Genomic DNA, 19312 nt, shown 5'->3' on the forward strand with positions numbered 1-19312 from the left:
GACATTCCACCCGGCTCCTCACGGGGGAGTGGGTGGGGGTACAGATCAGATGGTGCTTGTTTTGAGACTGTGATAAAGAACTTTACTTTTTATCCACTTTCCTCTCAAGGACTTGATGGACAAAGAGTCTTTCTTTTGAATAATGGGAGTTGCAACTGTTCAAGGAAATCTTACACAAAGCACTAGTAGATTGGTTTGTAACACCAATGATGTGTGATCTCCAGGTCATTTCTATGTGACCGGACTTTCTAGTGTTGAACCTCTAGATGAGGTGAAGACAACATTAGGGATGAACATTAAAAGTGTCCTGGCTTCTTTTTGCAACATCTCCAAAGCCTTTATTTCTGGAGTAGTTTGTTTTGGCACATATTTAGTAAATCTGATCACCTGTGTTGACGTGATTGATCCACCAGGCAGTGATGTGAAAGGTGTTTATTAATCAGCTCCCCGGATGACTTAGTTTTGAAAACATCTGTAAGCTCCTTTTCCAGTCAGTACCTTTAGACTGGTTGTGCCTGCTTACTCATGGTTGAACAAGCTGCTTCATGCACACATTGGGTAACTGACTCTTATGCTGGGGTCAGACTCCACAAATTCAGCTTGGTTCAGCTCGTAGCCAACAAATCGCCAGCATCGGGAACGAGGATGGAAATGTGTGTGACACAACTGAAGAACAGTGATGTTGCATGTGGCATGACAGACAGATGAAAAGTCTCGCATATTAGAGTTGGTAGTTGTAGCTCAGTGGTTAAGGTACTGGACTAGTAGTCAGAAGGTTGTCAGTTCAAGTTCCACCACTGTTGGGCCCTTGAACATGTCCCTTAGTTACTCAAAGTTCTACTCAGCCATGATTGTAAGTGGCTTTGGATAAAGGTGTGAGCTAAATGCTGTATGTTTTCTTGCGTGGTCCCATGACTAGTGCTAGTTATGCTAGGTTAGCATTCCCCAGTAGCCCCTACTGTCCTCTTTCTGACACACAGGAACGAATCCACTATCAATTTTTCTCATTCTTTTTCTTTTTGGAAGACCCAACCGCAACATACAAAGTGCTTCTGTAGCTAAGATTAACAATTTTTTGACTCTTCACTCTGACAACCTATGAAGTTGTGCAAGGATGTGAACGATGATTGGTCAGAACCAAACATGTAGTGTGGCAAATCTCCCAACCAAGGCATGACAAGATTTTATGCCACTACGATCTAATCTGATATAGTGACTGTTGTGAAAGACAGAAATATTGTGTTGTCTGACCACAGCATTACAGGTATGTAACAAAGCTGTTTCCTTTTTATATGGGGGGTTGTTGCCTTTCAACAGCAGTGAGGGGAACTACAAGGACACCTCAAAGTTCAGCGTACATCCTGGAGATAGAACTGTGAAGAGATTCCACAGGAGTCTTGTTGTAAATTAGGTTGTCCAGAATAGCTACAGTGGGTAAACTACCATAGCTACCACGGGGCAGAAGAGTGTTGGAGTTGTAGCTGACAGATTTGGTCAATCGGTGAGCTGAATTTGACTTGGGTCTCCAAAGTCACACTGCATTTGCACTTCAAACTTAGTGTTCGAGATGATTTAGTGGTCTAATATATTTCCCGACGTAGCGGACTATATTTTCACAGCTGTTCATCCTTCAGCAGATGAACAAAAATATTCACACTTATTGGAAACAAAACAGTTCAACCTTAAAGGCTTTAGGCCTATGTGTTTAAAACAGCCATGACAAAGAATAGAGGATGTTTATTTTTAGGTGATGTTGTATCACACATTTATCATTATTTTTGCAGGGTCTCTGAATTTGTAGCCTCAAATATTTTTGGTTCTATTTTGGTCCATTTGAACTGTGTTCATTTCATGTTGACCACACTTAAAACATTGTAGTGAAAACCTTTAAAACTAAGTATTTTATGAAGTAATCAAATTTAAAGCAGAGTACTTTATAAAATTATTATTATGTGTATTTATGTAGAATTACATAAAATATGAGTCAGTGTCAAAAGAATCTTGGCATACCAACTATTGAATAATATTTTAAGCAAAGATATAAATCAAAGCAACATCCATTTACCCTGTGGGGATGCAAACATATTTCTAATGCTTGGTATTTTCAAGTTCAGATAGTTGAGCTGCAAACACAAACCCAGTTTTTGCTTGATTTGATAGATTACACCAGGGAGTCAGGCAACCTTTTATGGAGTTTTAGGAGTTCCCTTTGTTCCTAAGACTCAACAGCCTACTGGGGGCGGTCCTTCCTCCAAGGGGCAGTCTTTCCTGCAGGGGGCGGTCCTTCCTACAGGGTCCATCGTTCATGGAGAAGAACTAAAAACAAACAGAAAGGACAGAAGCCCAGGCTGGGGTTTTTGGAGCGGCGGAGACCTTGGCTGAGATTCCAAATGAAGATGCTCATTTATCTCCCAGCACTCTGGAACAGGAAATGGCTGACAGGAGGAATGTTGTCGCTCGCCTCCTCTGTCTCTAAAGATCTTTCAGCTTTGTCGCTGGCTGGCTCTCTACTTCACACAACAACTTCCTGTAAACACAGCATCCACAGCACCTATCAGACTGAATCTCACTCTGAGCTCCTCATGAACCAGTATGTTGCGTCTTGAGAGTATAAGAGCAAAATCTCTCCGAAAAGGGAAGCGTTGTTGTGGCATACGGACGTCCTGACATTCTCGACTCAGATTGTCCTGCAGATTGACGGGTGGGACTTCCAGTGCTCAACATCTGGTTCTATGGTAATATGAGAATGTTGAGTAAGATGTCTCACAGTATAAAAGCAGTTTATGTCAGAGGCAGTTTTTTTTTATGGCTGTTGTACTGCCACTAACACTGCATGTTTGTGGTCCAGAAGGCTCTGATCTGAGATCAGGGTAACAGTTTGTGCAGTCTACTTTATTATGAGCACATCCTGGTGGCGTGCTGTCTGTCGGGCCATGCCAGACAGCTTGGTTAAATCCAGTGACTAGTTGATCCCATCACACTCACTGAAGCAAAACGTTTCTGCACAGCTTATAAAACTAATATCTGCCAGAAAGAAATATTTTTTACTTTTTAAAAAATCTACATCTGCTAGGTGCAAGTGTTCATGGGAAGGAGCAATCACACTTTAATGAGCCCAGAGATGGACTTTTCTGTGTTAACCTTGGCTCTGCTGTACAAACACTGCCAAAAACATAGACTCCCAGCAGGGCTTCTTAGAGCTGGGCTTGTGCAGTTGTTGGCATTGTTCTGTGTTTGCAAGGATAATCTTTTTTCCCAGCCTGTGTCGAGCTAAAGCCCCTTTCCCGCTCTCAGTATTTAACTTCACGGCCATGCACCTCCGTCTGTTTGACTGCACACTGAAGGATTGTGTAAACCCGTTTCAAAAGAATGAATTCCTGGCATACGCTGGTAGTTGCCTTAAGCATGCTTAATCAATACAGATGTCTTTTTTCAAATAGGTTTCTGAAAATTTTTACTTGGCTCATTGATGTGAAAAACCATTCATTAGCTGCATGGATTTTTATGCAGCTTAGAACCGTAAAGTGAACTGTTTCTTCACTGTTCTCTGATCAGTGTTATGAGTTTAGTATCTGAGTTTGCACTACCACTTGGGAGATCCATGTCCATGTATCAGTTTGGTCCCCATTTTAGATATAATTGATCTTGTGAGTACCACAGGTCAAGGCTAATTTGTGGGTGTCTGGTTCAGAATGTATCTTTTTCATTTTCATGAAACCTTTTAAAAAATATCCCATACATGGTTTGTCTTCTTTAACATATTTGTGTTTTGTATTATGCAGCTGTAAACTGTCAGATTGCGTCCTCTTTTAAGAAAGCACGGCATGAGGAGACGACGGGCCAAGATACGATAGCGATGCCGACACAAACGGCTTCACTCTTGGCCTTGAATAGTGTATTACACTATATTGACTCAAATACCATGAAAGAACTAGCTGGGTCTCGTCTGGCAGTAGTTAGAGCATAAAAAGTAAAGTTAACGTTGCTCACCATATCCACATATGATAGTGTTCATTTTGCATTTACAAAAACCTAGCAGTCATTTTGGGTAGACTCTTACAAACCTGTACTGTGGATTTGTTTTTAAGTACTGTTGTAATCCAGATCTCCAAAACAAAATAATCTTTTAGGTCACCCTTATGATATAATGTGTGTTTGTGGCCTGTTAGAGTGGGCAGACCCAAGGAGGTGATGACGGCCAACAAGACCTTGAAGGCTGCAGCCGGAGCAGGAGAGGCTAAAGGCCCAGTGGAGAGTCCTGACAGGTGAGTGTTACAGCCCGACAGGTGAGTGTTACAGTCCGTCAGGTGAATGTTACAGCCCGACAGGTGAGTGTTACAGCCCGACAGGTGAGTGTTACAGTCCGTCAGGTGAATGTTACAGCCCAACAGGTGAGTGTTACAGCCCGACAGGTGAGTGTTACAGCCCGACAGGTGAATGTTACAGCCCAACAGGTGAGTGTTACAGTCCGACAGGTGAGTGTTACAGTCCGTCAGGTGAATGTTACAGCCCAACAGGTGAGTGTTACAGCCTGACAGGTGAGTGTTACAGCCCAACATAGCCTGAAAGGTGAATATCATAGCCAGACAGGTGAGTGTTATAGCCCAACATAGCTCAATATGTGAGTGTCATAGCCCAACAGGTGAGCACTATAGTGTGACAGGGAAATGTTATAGCCTGACAAGTGAGTACCATATACCCTACAGGTGAAAGTCATCACCTGAGAAGTGCTCTATTGTGAGGAGCAGTGATGAAGACAACAGTGACTCTTATTTTACAGTCCTCGAGTGTTGCAGTGCTTTCATAACACACAGCCCTGTTTTGAAGTCTGCCATAATCTCCGGCAGTACAGGTCTATCTGTGACTGGTTTCCTCTAGTATTGTATCCTGGTCAATAAAATCTGGAAGAACGTTTACCATTATGTTAACACAACGTGGAAATGTGGTACATAAGCACATTAGTGAATGTGCACCCAAAGTTTGTGGGTGTTGTAAAAGTCATTTGACTATGGTGTAGGACAATAATCAACTCCCTAAAGCATAAATCAGTCTTCCTAAATGCTCTTTGCTCTGGCAGAAAAGATCATGTTGTCTCTTTTGTTATGGAATAGGCACCTGTTCAAATAGACTCTATCCTCTGGGTATAACCATGTTGGAGTTAACATGTTGAGACATTTTCCTGCTGTAACTGAGAAGCCAACAGTGGGAATGAAATCATCCATGTGAACTTTTCTTTCTCTGGATATGTCATCGAGACTTTGTATACTTCTGGTGTAGGCTAAATCTTCACTTAGCCAAACACTGTCTAACCTAACATGGACCAAACCTTTATCTGCAGTGTTTTCATAACTACCATATAGCTTTTGTTATTATTAGGATGTTTGTAAAAAATTTGGATTAAATGATGATTTTTAAATGCTTGTGTCATCGCCGGCATGTGTACAACGCTCTGTGTGAGTCTCCTGACATTTTCTGAGACAGTCGTGTAGAATATCATGATACGCTCAGCGAGAGCAAGGATGAACAAGAACCAAGAGCCGGCTCATAAAAGCTCCTATAATCTATCCATCACCAAACAGCAGTGTTCTCTGCCAGGAGTGAAAGTGCTAGCAAGGAAAGAAAGAGGAACAAGAGTTTTTTTTGTTACGCCTTATCAGTGGTTCTGTAATGTCAGAAATAGTTACCAAAGGAAATTTGATTTATACAAACTGGTGTGCTTTATAAAAAAAGTGGCTGCATAGTTTTTCCTTCCTTTGCTCTGAGATGGAGCTAAAAAGACCACCACCGTTAATCCTGGTCTTTACAGGCCAGAGGGTGTTATGTGGGATGTCCATAGGTAAGCATGGCATATGTGTTTTTCATAGAAAAGTCAATAAAAACTAAAAATCTCTCACTCTCTGATGAACGTTTCATATATTTGCGGGAGTGAATGGAGTTGGACACGTGAGTTCTTGTACCTTTTGATGTGTGTTAGAGGAGCGCCGTAGATCCTCCATTGTGACAGGGCCCTCAAACAGGAAATGGTTTGTGGTCAGATTGGCCCTCAAGAGCCAGGAAGGGGCAGAGAAGCACTGGTGCACTGCTTAGGCCCCATCTGCCCCCTGCAGCCGAGCTGCCCCTGAACTCTGAGGCTCAGAGAAGTAGGCAAGCTTAGTTTGTTTTCTCTGGACCTGGCCGTGCTTCCAGAGACCCTCCTCAGACCACAAACACAAACTCACTCTGGGATCTGTGACAGGATTCTGGATCCAGTGTGTTCCTTTCATGTAAAGTAGCAAGATCAATGTTGAATGTTGAAATAATTATTTATAACTTCAGGAGTCATGGCTCAGGCAGGCCTGTGGTTGTTTTATTCTGTGGCTGGTTGAATATAATGTGCATTTGCATCAAGAATGCTTGCGATGTAAAGGAGATCTTTACTGCTAAAGCATGTATTAACATGGGGGCATTTTTTTACAGTCTTGCCCCGTTTAGTTATTGCTACCCCACCTGCTAGCTCAGTCTCCCCATCACACCAAAGCTACCACCCTCGAAAGATGGCGGCTCACACACGTTTCCTCTGAGACCTGTGGAGCCAGTCCGTGGCACTTTTCAGCCTGCCTGAAATGTGACATGATAGCACAGCTGACCCTCTTTGGAAAAGAGCACTAAGTGGCTGATTCTGTGCATGTGACCAAAGAGTTGCCTGTGATTGGCTAGTATCATACTGATTGACAGAGGGGATAACAGGACCACCCTCCCCACCCAGTGAGTGGGGACAGTTATGCTTTCCTGGACTCCTGGACCAATGTGGCTGTGGTATGGTCAGGAGTGGTAAAATGAAAACCTGAAGCCATGCTTGCAGAAATATCTACATCAGTAACAGTGATGATTAAGAGATTTCATCTCTTTTTGTGTGATCTGGTGACTTGTGTGTCCCTTTACACATTTGATGATCTGGAAACAAAATAATTGCTCAATTCTTTATAGTTTTAGTCCTCAAGAAAGTCCACTGAGTCTCAGTATATCTTAACAAGACAGAAGAGTTTTTTTCACTACCACTTCATGGTAAGAGGACTTCAGAGAGATTATGATACCCCTTGTGTTGGACTGAACTATAAACTGTGGAGCTGTTATTCCCTTTAGTGTGTGCTGACTAGAATTGCTGCTTCTATTTGAGACTGTATTGATGTGGTAAGTTTTAAGCTGGGGGCAGAACTAAGGGATTCAATTTAAGAAGAAGTCACACATGTCCAGCACAGCCAGCATGTTGTCAGAGGATATAATCCAAGATTCCAGCGGGTATTATTTATATATAACTGTCAAAACTGATTAATGTTATCATTGAGAAAATTATCAACCAAAATTGCAAATGGGCTGCACTTGGGTTTCTTATTGTATGATTAATTTTCCTCATAATGAAGGGGAGGGGAAACATGATAGCACCATAAATAAAACCCAAGGAGGACCACATGTGCTAAATCAGAGTGATCAAAGTAGGAATAATGCATTCCACGTTTCCACGGTGATCAGGTGGAGGCTGTGAGAAGACTGTGGGTTGTGTGCACTGTTCACGCCAAGTGGTGGTGGTGCATTGTATAAACCTGAGTGCTGGTGTCATAGAGGCCCTTAGGGCTCCAGGTGCAGTCATGTCCCTGCTGAGGGTGAGGCGTTAAGAACCCTGCCCCAACCTGCACTACGGATCTTAACCCTGGCCTCCACCCAACTTTCACTTGTTATTCTAACCACCGATGTGACATCAGATCTGGCTGCCTCGGTTTCGCTGAGGAGCGGCCCTGGTTAAGTCTCAATGTCTTGAGTCCCATGAGGAAATCGCTTGGAGATTTTGAAATGGAGAAGGGAGTGCTTGCATCTGTGCCGAGGCTGGAATGAGTTCAGCAGAGTCCTAATGCCATTGCTCAGCAGTGAGTAGTGTCTGCGTGGTGAACAGAGAGACAGGGAGTGAGGATGGGGAGGAGGCTCTCACGTAGTCTGTCTCCGTCTGTCTCACGTAGTCTGTCTCAGGTAGTCTGAGAAACTGTATGCACACAGGACAAGCAGCAGAGAGATGTCTGTGCACCGGTGATGGTAGGTTCATTTTTAGCCTGTATGTTTGACGGTTTCCTGTGGCTTTTGTGTGTGAGGTCCGTATAACTTCACCGAAATCATTTTAATCATGTGGAAAATTCCACACATGTGATTTGCAGTGCTGTGTTTGTTTTGGCATGACATGAGGTTTCATTTGGCCAAACTTATTTCAAACTGCTGTGGTACTTTCCACCAAACCTGTGATGAGGCCAACTTTGTCTATTATTTGAAACCTGTATACATGTTTTAGAATTTCTTTTTCTTTCTCTTTCTTGTGTGGAGTCTTTTGCCCCCTTGCCTGTAGATTGTCTCACTGGCAGGCAGAGAGCACTTTTGGGTTGTGGATGACATTCTCTGCCTCCTTTCTCAGCACAGGGAGGGAGATGGAGGCCTTTGCTCACCGTACCTGAGCTCAGCGTACACCTCTGTCAGGAGAATGCTGTCCCAGCGTCTGTGGACGGGTTGCTGACCATGTTGTGTTTATCGCTCTCCTTTTAGGTGCCAGTCTGTGTCCCCACCTCCTAATCTCCCTGCGGCTAAAGAGTTGTGTCGCTCACAACTTAGCGACACAGAGGACATCAGTCTGCAGGGCAGATACACCAAAGCTAATAAGAAGTTCCAATCTCAAAGGAACTGGAGCTATAAGACTGCTAGCCTGCACAGTGGCTATAGGCTCCCGGCTGAACTTGATTACCAAAGCAGGCTCATCAAGGCGAAGAGCATTGGCTATCTGGATAAGAAGCTTACCCTCTACAAGGGAACGTCCGGCGGAGGAGACCAGGAGCAGAAGGAGAAACAGCCACAGGAGGGTGCTGGACTGGGCCCTGAGCCTCTCAGCTGGAGTACACTCTCCTTAGCTCCCTCCACCAACCTCAGCCACAAGCGCAGCCTCTCGCTCAGCCTCACTGGAACTAGCTCCCCTTCCGCCTCCATCCGGAAGAAGATCTCGGAATGGGAATGCCGTAAGGAGGCTCAGCCTAGGATGAGTCTGTGCTTGGAGAAGAGGACGGGCTGTGGAAGCGAAGGTCACTCCGGCCTCTTGGCTTCTCCTTGCAGTGGGGGGGCGCGGCGGATGAGCATGGCGTTGTCCGAGTGCTCCTATCCAGAGACGGAGGAGGAGGAAGGGGCTTTGGATCGAGAGTGCCTCGGACGGTTCCAGAAGAGAGAGAGAGAGAAGAGGACCGCAAAAACAGAGATGTCAGGGATCTTCATTCGTTCTCTGTCTGCTCGCAAGGAGACGTCCGCCGTTTTAAATCAGATACAGAAGATTGAGCAGGTCCTGAAGGAGAGTCCCTCCTCTGCTCCTCCGCAGTATCTCAGCAGCTGCTATGGCCTAGACAAGTCACGGCAGAAGTCTTTCACCATGGGTGGGGTGGAAGACTTTGACAGTTCCTGTGGCAGCAAGCGGAGTAGCATTTGCTCGGTTGCCACTGAGCCAGACACCAGCCCCGGGCCAGAAAAAGCCAACAAGTTTAGGCAGAGGTTCAGTGTAAGCTCAGTCCAGTCCCTGAGCCCGGAGCTGCCCACTGCGTGTGGCTTGCCAGGCACCCCAGTCAACCCCCTGCCCAAGCCCAAACGCACCTTTGAGTATGACGCCAGTCGGAACCACAAAGACTCTTCACCAAGCAATGGATTACTCAACTCCGAAACTCGTGTTTCCTGTGGCCCGGCCACTACAATAACATGCAACCGCAAGACAGATGAAAGCTTATCCAAGGGCACTCAGGATCGGTAAGATATGATCCTTTAACCCACAACCTGTTCTGACGTGCTTCTGTAATGGTTGTTAGTGTAGAGGTTGACATTATTGATTTGTGTTTAGCGTGTTGTACTTCTCCATGCATTCCCTATGCAAAGATGGCTGTGGCTATTTCAGCAAAGCACCAGGAAGCAGTGATTTGGTCTTATTTATAAGCACTTGTCCTGTGAGTCAGAAATAAACTTGAGGGTTACAGGCGAAACACTCCTGTGATGCAGCTGTAGTTTTGCATCGTTGGTCTTTGGTAGTCACGTGTAACAGACTGGCCTCTGACATTTCTGAGACTTTTATGTTTCAAACTCGATTACATCACTGAGAGACTCCATTAGCGTTGGACAGGAAACAGGAATGGAGCCATGGGCTCTTCTGTAAATGCGTCTGACAACTTCATCTTCCCATATTAGGTCGTAGCGCTTTTGGCCACTTGCTCAGGCCTCGTATCACGTGTCATGCAGATTTATTCTTGTCTTTTGAATCTATGGTTCGGAATGTATTTTTCTTGATTTTACTTTATTAGCATTGACATTGACATGAACATGTGCCAGTATTCAATGCTCAGTTTGAATTCTATACAACACGATTTAGTTTCTCTCTTGTTTCTCAGTTACCTCCTAACAAGTGGTTTAGCTCTTTGCTTGGCTAAAAACGTACCCTTAAGATATCTTCAAATGTATCTTCAGCAAACTCTGTAACTGAATCAAAACTTCTGTTTCATCTACTTCCATTATGGTGATATAATCCCGCTCAGCTAGAAGCTCTCTTGACTTTGCTGAGCGCTAACATTTTGTTTATATCTCTCGTTCCTCATGGCCTTGTGAATTGGCTTTGGACTAGGGACTGTTTAGCCCAGTCTCTGAGTGTGGTGTCTTCCAGGTTCTGTGGATGGCTGAGCTGGGTAGGATCTGTGAGGTCCTGTTTGACATTCCTGTGGCCCATGCAGGGGTAGCTATTAGGAAGCCATAGGCAGTCAGTGAGCCAGCATCACTATGTGAGGTTTGACCCTCTAGCTAGTACTTTTGCTTTGATGTAGTGTCTGGTGTGCATTCAAAACTTAGACTCTTTAGTTTATTTACCTTATTGTGAATAAACAGGAAATTGCAGTCCAATTAGAGTCTGTGCTGCAACTCATATAATAAGGATGTTACACATCTGAAAAGGAAGGTCAAGTCCTTTTCGAAGCTTCTGATTTTAATTGGCAGTCAGGGAGAGCTGTTGAGAAAAGGTGCGTTTTTGGAGTCTTGTGAGGAGGCTCAGGTGGTCTATCCTGATTGGAATCAGACGGGCGGAGGGTGACCGGCAGTCAGACCAACTGCACTACAGTGGCTTAGTCTTGCATGTTCAAAGCTTAGTGCTCTCGCTCTCTCTTTTCTTTCTCACACGTTCAACTTTTAGAGAGTCTGAAGATGTGGCCAGCCCTCCCTCCCCGTGTCCATCACCACCCACGGAAAACGGTACGGCCTCCACGGAGAAGCACAGCCGCCCCATCTCCAAAAACACATTAGAGGAGAATGCCTATGAGGACATCACAGGTAAGAGCAGACACGCAACCCACCGCAGCTACAGATACAGACAAACTGATGCAGGCTCCACATTTAGCGGAAAACAGGGTCACTGATCATTCTGCTCTCAATTTTAAAAGCAGTACAAAAATTAAGTACACTGATTACTTTTTTGCATCTGCTACTGACTTTCCAAAATTAATTGCACACAAGGTTACAGTTTATATCATATTAAGAACAAATTTTGAAGTAATGTGTTTGCCCTGAAGATAATGACTCCTACAATTAGAGGTTTACCATGGTGTGAATAGTTTCAAACCACCATGCAATAGTTTTTATAGTAGAGAATGCCTTCAAAATTTGTTCTCACGTTTAAGTGCTCACTGTTCCCTTGTGATCAGCCTTTAAAGACCTGAGGTAGTTCTGTTTGGCAGGCAAGGGCTGAAATGTTGACTCTGCACTGCATCAGAGAAGATAATATTAATACTGTAAGAAATGACCAACCAGCAGCTATAATCTCTCACCAGTTTTCTGGTTAAAAAAGCATTTTCTTGATAATGACTGATGATGTTGGCCAGTGGTTTGACACTATGGAGACAAAGAGCATCAACAGATGGGTTTGTAATGCAGGCAAAGGAGAATTTGGCTTTCATGATTAGAAATCACATTATCCTCCTTTTATAGAAAAACACTGAGCTTGAAAATTCAAAATAGTTATTTCTCTTTTGGGGTGTTAATAGTATGTATTGAAATAAAATTTCAAGCTTTCAAGACATTTTGGTTGATGAAAACATGTTAATCCTTATTAAGTTTTTTTTTCAGTGAGACACAGTATTGATTTTAACAATAAATTGCAATAAGAGAGTGATATTCAAGTGGAAGAATTTAACATTGGATTGGTAGAGAAACGTGGCGTCCTGTGACCTGTAGTCTGCGTCCTGCAGTGCAGCAGGGAAAAGCTGTCTCCTCTGGCCTGTTTGCTGGCTGTGCTGGGTGATGCTCTGCATTCCTTCCCACTAAGAAATGGCAGCTTCTCCTGTAGGCAGCAGGCATGTGTGTCGCCCTGGAGACAGTAGGCATGTGCGTTGCTCTAGAGACAGCATGTGTGTCGTCCTGGAGAAAGCAAGCATGTGTGTCGCCCTGGAGACAGCATACATGTGTGTCACCCTGGAGAAAGCAGGAATGTATGTCACCCTGGAGACAGCATGTGTGTCACCCTGGAGACAGCAGGCATGTGTGTTGCCCTGGAGACAGCAGGCATGTGTGTTGCCATGGAGACAGCAGGCATGTGCGTCGCCCCGTGGCCAGACCGGAAACCTCGGCTCTGTTGTTCTGGGGGTTTGGGCCCCAGACGTCGTAAAGAGTCTTGAACAAGCGTCTGTGGGATGTGGAGATGACAGTGCATGAACCAGAGTACCAGACAGACATGTTATGAGGCTGTTTTCTTCGAGACGCAGGTTTTTCATACGACTGAACCAGAACATTGACCGGAATCACCCAGCTGGTGGTGTGTTGTCGAGGGTGTTGGTATTGTTTCAGTAAAGGTGGTGGTTCCTAGCAGTGTGCAGTGTCTCTCAGTGGCACCCTGACAAAGCCTCCATCGTTTGGTGAACACCCCCATCAGCATGGCGGTTGGGCCATTTCTTTAAAAATGCTGATTAGTTCCAGATAAATATATGATCTCCGTTGGCTGCCAGAGGTCCCCAGCTGCTGAACGCAGGCCCAGGAGTGTGTGGATGCTTCACTGGCTTTCCTGACGCAGACAGCTGTGGTTAGTAGGTCAGTGAAGCCAGAATCCAAGTGAAAGTATTAGTATCCAAATACTTTTGGTACAGTTTAAACAAAAAAGATACTGATCAGTGAGCTATGAACATACAAGCGTCATATTAATAACTTGGTTGTAATTGTCTAATATGAGGGCATTTATGGTAAATAATCCTGACTCAGGTCCGTTGTACTGGATAGATTACAGCCTTGTTGTCAGGCTGTGTTTTGCTGGTTTTGTTCTTCAGCTGTAGCACTGGTGCAGCGTTTTCTATGCACACGGCAATTAGAGACCCTCTCCGGCGTCTCCACAGTGCTGTATGGGTCCTTACTGCACGCGTTAGCCTGCTGGTGAGCTCCTGCAGACAGGATCAGGTTACCTTCTTCTGGGATGGAAATCTCCCTGTAGAAATGTCCAGCATGCATGCTTTAAAGTTCAGACTTGAAAGCTTCCATACAGGCCATGTCCATTTTCTCTTTAACAGTCTGAGTCTACATTTTACTGTCCCTATTAAGTTTGTGTTGCTGTAAATATCATTCAGGTTTCCAGAACTGCTTGTCATGTGTGAGTTGTTTTTTGGTCTTTTAGTGAGTGGAGTCTCCTGTTTGGGGTGAGGTAGGCACACTGTAGTTTGAACGAGCTGGACCTCTGGAAAGAAGCGTTCTTCCTCCCACACAACTGCCTCGCTCGTCCATAAAACACACAAAATGGCTGTGGAGGTTTCAGAAGGTCTTCATTTTTGTGTAATGTGATATCTGTATTGTCCACTTTCCTGTTAGAGTTCTCTCTGAAGGTCCACTGTGTAAACAAAGGCGCAGTCGCAGTGTGTGCGTGAGGTGTGTGACTGTGTGTGTGTGCTGTGCCCTCTCTGGCTACGTGTTAACCTCTGTAAACAGAGAGACTGATTAGTATCCACTACCACATCAGTGGTGAGAGAGGTTTGGGATGTCCCCCAGCGTGCTGTCATTACGTTGTTTCAGCTTTATGGTGTGTGCTGGGGTGAGTGCGACCCTGTTATTGTCTCTCAGCTTTAGTGTTGCAGAGGGATTTCTGTAAAGTGTCTCCACCTCCAGACACTCCTGCACCCTGAGCCTGATTATGGCTGTTGTAGTGCCCGAGATGTGTGCACATTAAGGTGGTTAAAGCTGGCTTTGGTATGTGAAGTGTTTCAGAAGGTCCTTCACACAGGCTGCTTAGAGCAGCTGCTCTGCCTTTTCCTGTCACTTTGATTTTTAGACACGTTCCTCATGGAGAAGGTTAGTGAAGTTTCAGAACCTGGTATTTGCACTTTCTGGATGTGGACCAAATTGCAGATTTTTTTTTGCATTACCAATTATGAACCTCATTAAGCCTTTGCATGGCTGCCGGCTTCTCTTTTGCATGTAAGTAAGTGATGTGGATAATTTACTGTGTCTGCGTTTCCTCTGTTATTGTTCTTGTTGCTGTGATGTGGTTTGTTGTTGTGGTGGGTTGTCCTTTATTATGGTGCTGTGTGCTGACATAAGGGCAGTGTGAACCCACCCTGCTGTGTTTGCTGTGTAGCTCACAACAACAGAGACAGCCCACATCAGTTTCCCATCTGTCAGAACTCAACCTGCATAACATATCTGCTCTATCCTCCAAAACGTCCCTTCTCTCTGTCTCTGCCCTCTCACCTGCTCATCCCTCTCTCTCATTCTTTCTCTCTCCCTCCTGCACTCCTTCCTTCTCCAATGCCCTCTCCGATCGCTCTCTCTATCTTTCTCTCCTTCTGAAGGTCTGCTTCCTTTCTTCCTCTTACGTCTGCCAGCGTTTGGGTTCAGTCTGATCTGCTCTCTCCCTCTGACCTCTGACCTGCTTGTAGAGTCTATGAAGGAGAATCCATATGAGGAAGTGGATCAGAAGGGAAGAAGCCGCAAGTTACGTCCATTAGAGAGATCGAGTGACCCGCTCTCCAAGGCGTGGACCTCCCAGGACAGGAATTCCATGGTGGCCCCTCAGGTATGTCCCTATTTCAAATCAACAAATTCTGACTGATTTAACTTTTCACTGCAAAGCAATAATCAGACCATCTGTACCTCAAAACCTAAATCAGACGTGTGCCCAAGCTGAAATGCTACATTTTGGTTTGCTAAATGGCACTGCCGTGATTTCTGAGCTTCACTCGCTCACAGGACCAGAAACAGTTCCCTGTGTTAGAGGAGACAGGAACTGAAAGGCTGTAGTTCCTGTTTAGTGTGCTGTAAACCGAAGCAAGCGCTGCATCTGTGCCTTCCTTTCCCACATTCTCCAGCTGCCGTCTAAACCGAGTAGCCAGTCCCTGCGGCTAACGGCCGCAGCTGAGCGGAGCGCCCCGCGTGCGTCCTACCTGGCCAAGAGGCACAGCCACGACGACACGCTGCTGCTGCCCCAGCTGGGTGTGTCTTCGGGATCCTGCGTGCTACTGGACGACAGCCTGAGCAGGGCGTGTGACACACTGGCCTCTCGCAGACACCGACGGGTCCCCAAGGTGCCTGCATATCCGATCTGGGAAAAAGACAGCGTTCACTGTGATTAGAATGCCAGGTCACAGGAAAATCTAAATATATATATATTCAAAATTGTAGTAAAGTACACAGTTTCCTGAGAAACAGAACGTTGACATTAATAGTGGACTGTAATGGAGGATCTGTGCAGTTGCATTGAGGTTTTTTTTCATTGAGTTTTTCCTGTCGGTGGCTTGCTCTGTAAACGCAGATGTTTCGTTGGGGCGCAGAGTTTGTCTGCTGTGGGGTGTCTTCATGCTCATAAATATAGCTGCAAGGTTAAGAAAAAAGGAAAGAAATAACACCAGCTCATTACTCACGTTCAGATAACTGCTCCAAACAGGACACCTTGCCACTCACACACCTGCCCTGGAGGTCCAGAGATTATCTTACAGTGTTGTTTCCTCCTGAGATATTGGACCAGTAGTCATAACCGAAATGAAAGTTAAAATGGGCACAATATGCATTTGATTAAAAAGTTATCAACAACCTTCCCATTATAAATTAAATTAGATAAGGTAAAGATGCAATCAGTAGAAATCTTAATGAAGTAATTTGGTTCAGTTATTTTTAGATATGGCTACACATATGTTCTTTCTTTTTTGTTCTTTGTCGATAGTGTTTGAAGGTTCCTCCTGTGTTGATATTTATAGTTCGGGGTGGTGTTTTGCCCTTCTTAGTGGGACCGTCTGCCCGTCCTGTAGAATCATGCCAGTACAGTAGTAAACACGACAGCTCATGAGCTCTGTTTACAACCAGTAGCAGGAGTGCAGCTGTAAGCTGACTCATAGCCGTTACCACGACGACGACGGCTCAAATCCCTTCAGGCTACACCACAAAAATGGAGATTGATGAGTTGTAATACGTCATACTCCGTCACGGGGAGTACCGAGTGCTCCTCTGACTCTCCTCAACGGTGCTGCTTTTTCTCCCATCAGGTGGTGCAGAGAATAAACTCCATCTACTGTACAAAAAGAGGCAAGAAGAGGCTGAAGAAACTCTCGCTGTCCAACATCGAGGCTGCTTCTCTGAGAGGTGACGTTCCCGCTGTTGCGGGCTCAGACAGAACTTTGCTACGCTGCCCTCTGACGTCAAACAAATTCTTCTTTTGTTTGTAGATGACAACAGTGAGAGTGAGAGTGATTCTGATGACAGGTTCAAAGGTGAGAGGTCAGCGCATAGAGCACAATAATGTTCCCGCAGTGGGTGGCATATTTTGGTTTGTGGGTTTTTTCCGTTCTTCAATCGTCCAAGCCTCTGTCCTTTAGATGTGTGACCGTTCTTCCAAGTCTTTTACTGACAGCCTTATCTCACTACATAGCTGTTAATGCTGACGACACTGTAGTCTATAACAGCTACATATACAGAGAACGCCAGTACATTAGTGCTAATATAAATACAGTACATTCACATAACACAATATACCATATACAGAACACACAACACAATATACCATATACAGAACACATAACACAATATACCATATACAGAACACATGACACAATATACCATATACAGAACACACAACACAATATACCATATACAGAACATACAACACAATATACCATATACAGAACACATAACACAATATACCATATACAGAACACATGACACAATATACCGTATACAGAACACATGACACAATATACCATATACAGAACACATAACACAATATACCATATACAGAACACACAACACAATATACCATATACAGAACACATAACACAATATACCATATACAGAACACATAACACAATATACCATATACAGAACACACAACATAATATACCATATACAGAACACATAACACGATATACCATATACAGAACATACAACACAATATACCATATACAGAACACATGACACAATATACCATATACAGAACACACAACACAATATACCATATACAGAACACACAACACAATATACCATATACATTCACATAACACAATATACCATATACAGAACACATAACACAATATACCATATAAAGAACACATAACACAATATACCATATACAGAACACACAACACAATATACCATATACAGAACACATAACACAATATACCATATACATTCACATAACACAATATACCATATACAGAACACACAACACAATATACCATATACATTCACATAACACAATATACCATATACAGAACACATAACACAATATACCATATACAGAACACACGACACAATATACCATATACAGAACACACAACACAATATACCATATACATTCGCATAACACAATATACCATATACAGAACACACAACACAATATACCATATACAGAACACATAACAAAATATACCATATACAGAACACATGACACAATATACCGTATACAGAACACATGACACAATATACCATATACAGAACACATAACACAATATACCATATACAGAACACACAACACAATATACCATATACAGAACACATAACACAATATACCATATACAGAACACATAACACAATATACCATATACATTCACATAACACAATATACCATATACAGAACACACAACATAATATACCATATACAGAACACATAACACGATATACCATATACAGAACATACAACACAATATACCATATACAGAACACATGACACAATATACCATATACAGAACACACAACACAATATACCATATACAGAACACACAACACAATATACCATATACATTCACATAACACAATATACCATATACAGAACACATAACACAATATACCATATAAAGAACACATAACACAATATACCATATACAGAACACACAACACAATATACCATATACAGAACACATAACACAATATACCATATACATTCACATAACACAATATACCATATACAGAACACACAACACAATATACCATATACATTCACATAACACAATATACCATATACAGAACACATAACACAATATACCATATACAGAACACACGACACAATATACCATATACAGAACACACAACACAATATACCATATACATTCGCATAACACAATATACCATATACAGAACACATAACACAATATACCATATACAGAACACACAACACAATATACCGTATACAGAACACACAACACAATATACCATATACAGAACACACAACACAATATACCATATACAGAACACATAACACAATATACCATATACAGAACACACAACACAATATACCATATACAGAACACACAACACAATATACCATATACATTCACATAACACAATATACCATATACAGAACACACAACACAATATACCATATACAGAACACATAACACAATATACCATATACAGAACACATAACACAATATACCATATACAGAACACACAACACAATATACCATATACAGAACACACAACACAATATACCATATACATTCACATAACACAATATACCATATACAGAACACACAACACAATATACCATATACAGAACACATAACACAATATACCATATACATTCACATAACACAATATACCATATACAGAACACACAACACAATATACCATATACATTCACATAACACAATATACCATATACAGAACACATAACACAATATACCATATACAGAACACACAACACAATATACCATATACAGAACACATAACACAATATACCATATACAGAACACACAACACAATATACCGTATACAGAACACACAACACAATATACCATATACAGAACACACAACACAATATACCGTATACAGAACA

At 43.1% G+C, this 19312-nt stretch overlaps 1 protein-coding gene across 3 annotated transcripts in view; it reads left to right on the forward strand.

Annotated features, from left to right (window-relative positions):
- Positions 1-19312, forward strand: part of dennd2b (DENN domain containing 2B) — a 52404-nt gene that overhangs the window by 8793 nt on the left and 24299 nt on the right. For all 3 annotated transcript variants that reach the window (XM_035526516.1, XM_035526512.1, XM_035526518.1), the window contains exons 2-8: positions 4170-4265; positions 8563-9795; positions 11216-11352; positions 14931-15067; positions 15360-15575; positions 16530-16626; positions 16710-16754. In XM_035526516.1, coding sequence (XP_035382409.1) covers positions 4192-4265; positions 8563-9795; positions 11216-11352; positions 14931-15067; positions 15360-15575; positions 16530-16626; positions 16710-16754 — 1939 coding nt within the window. In that variant the 5' untranslated portion in view covers positions 4170-4191. The remainder of the gene's footprint in view (positions 1-4169; positions 4266-8562; positions 9796-11215; positions 11353-14930; positions 15068-15359; positions 15576-16529; positions 16627-16709; positions 16755-19312) is intronic.

This window comes from Electrophorus electricus, chromosome 1 (assembly GCF_013358815.1).
Source record: "Electrophorus electricus isolate fEleEle1 chromosome 1, fEleEle1.pri, whole genome shotgun sequence".
In the NCBI taxonomy this organism is placed as follows: Eukaryota; Metazoa; Chordata; class Actinopteri; order Gymnotiformes; family Gymnotidae; genus Electrophorus; species Electrophorus electricus.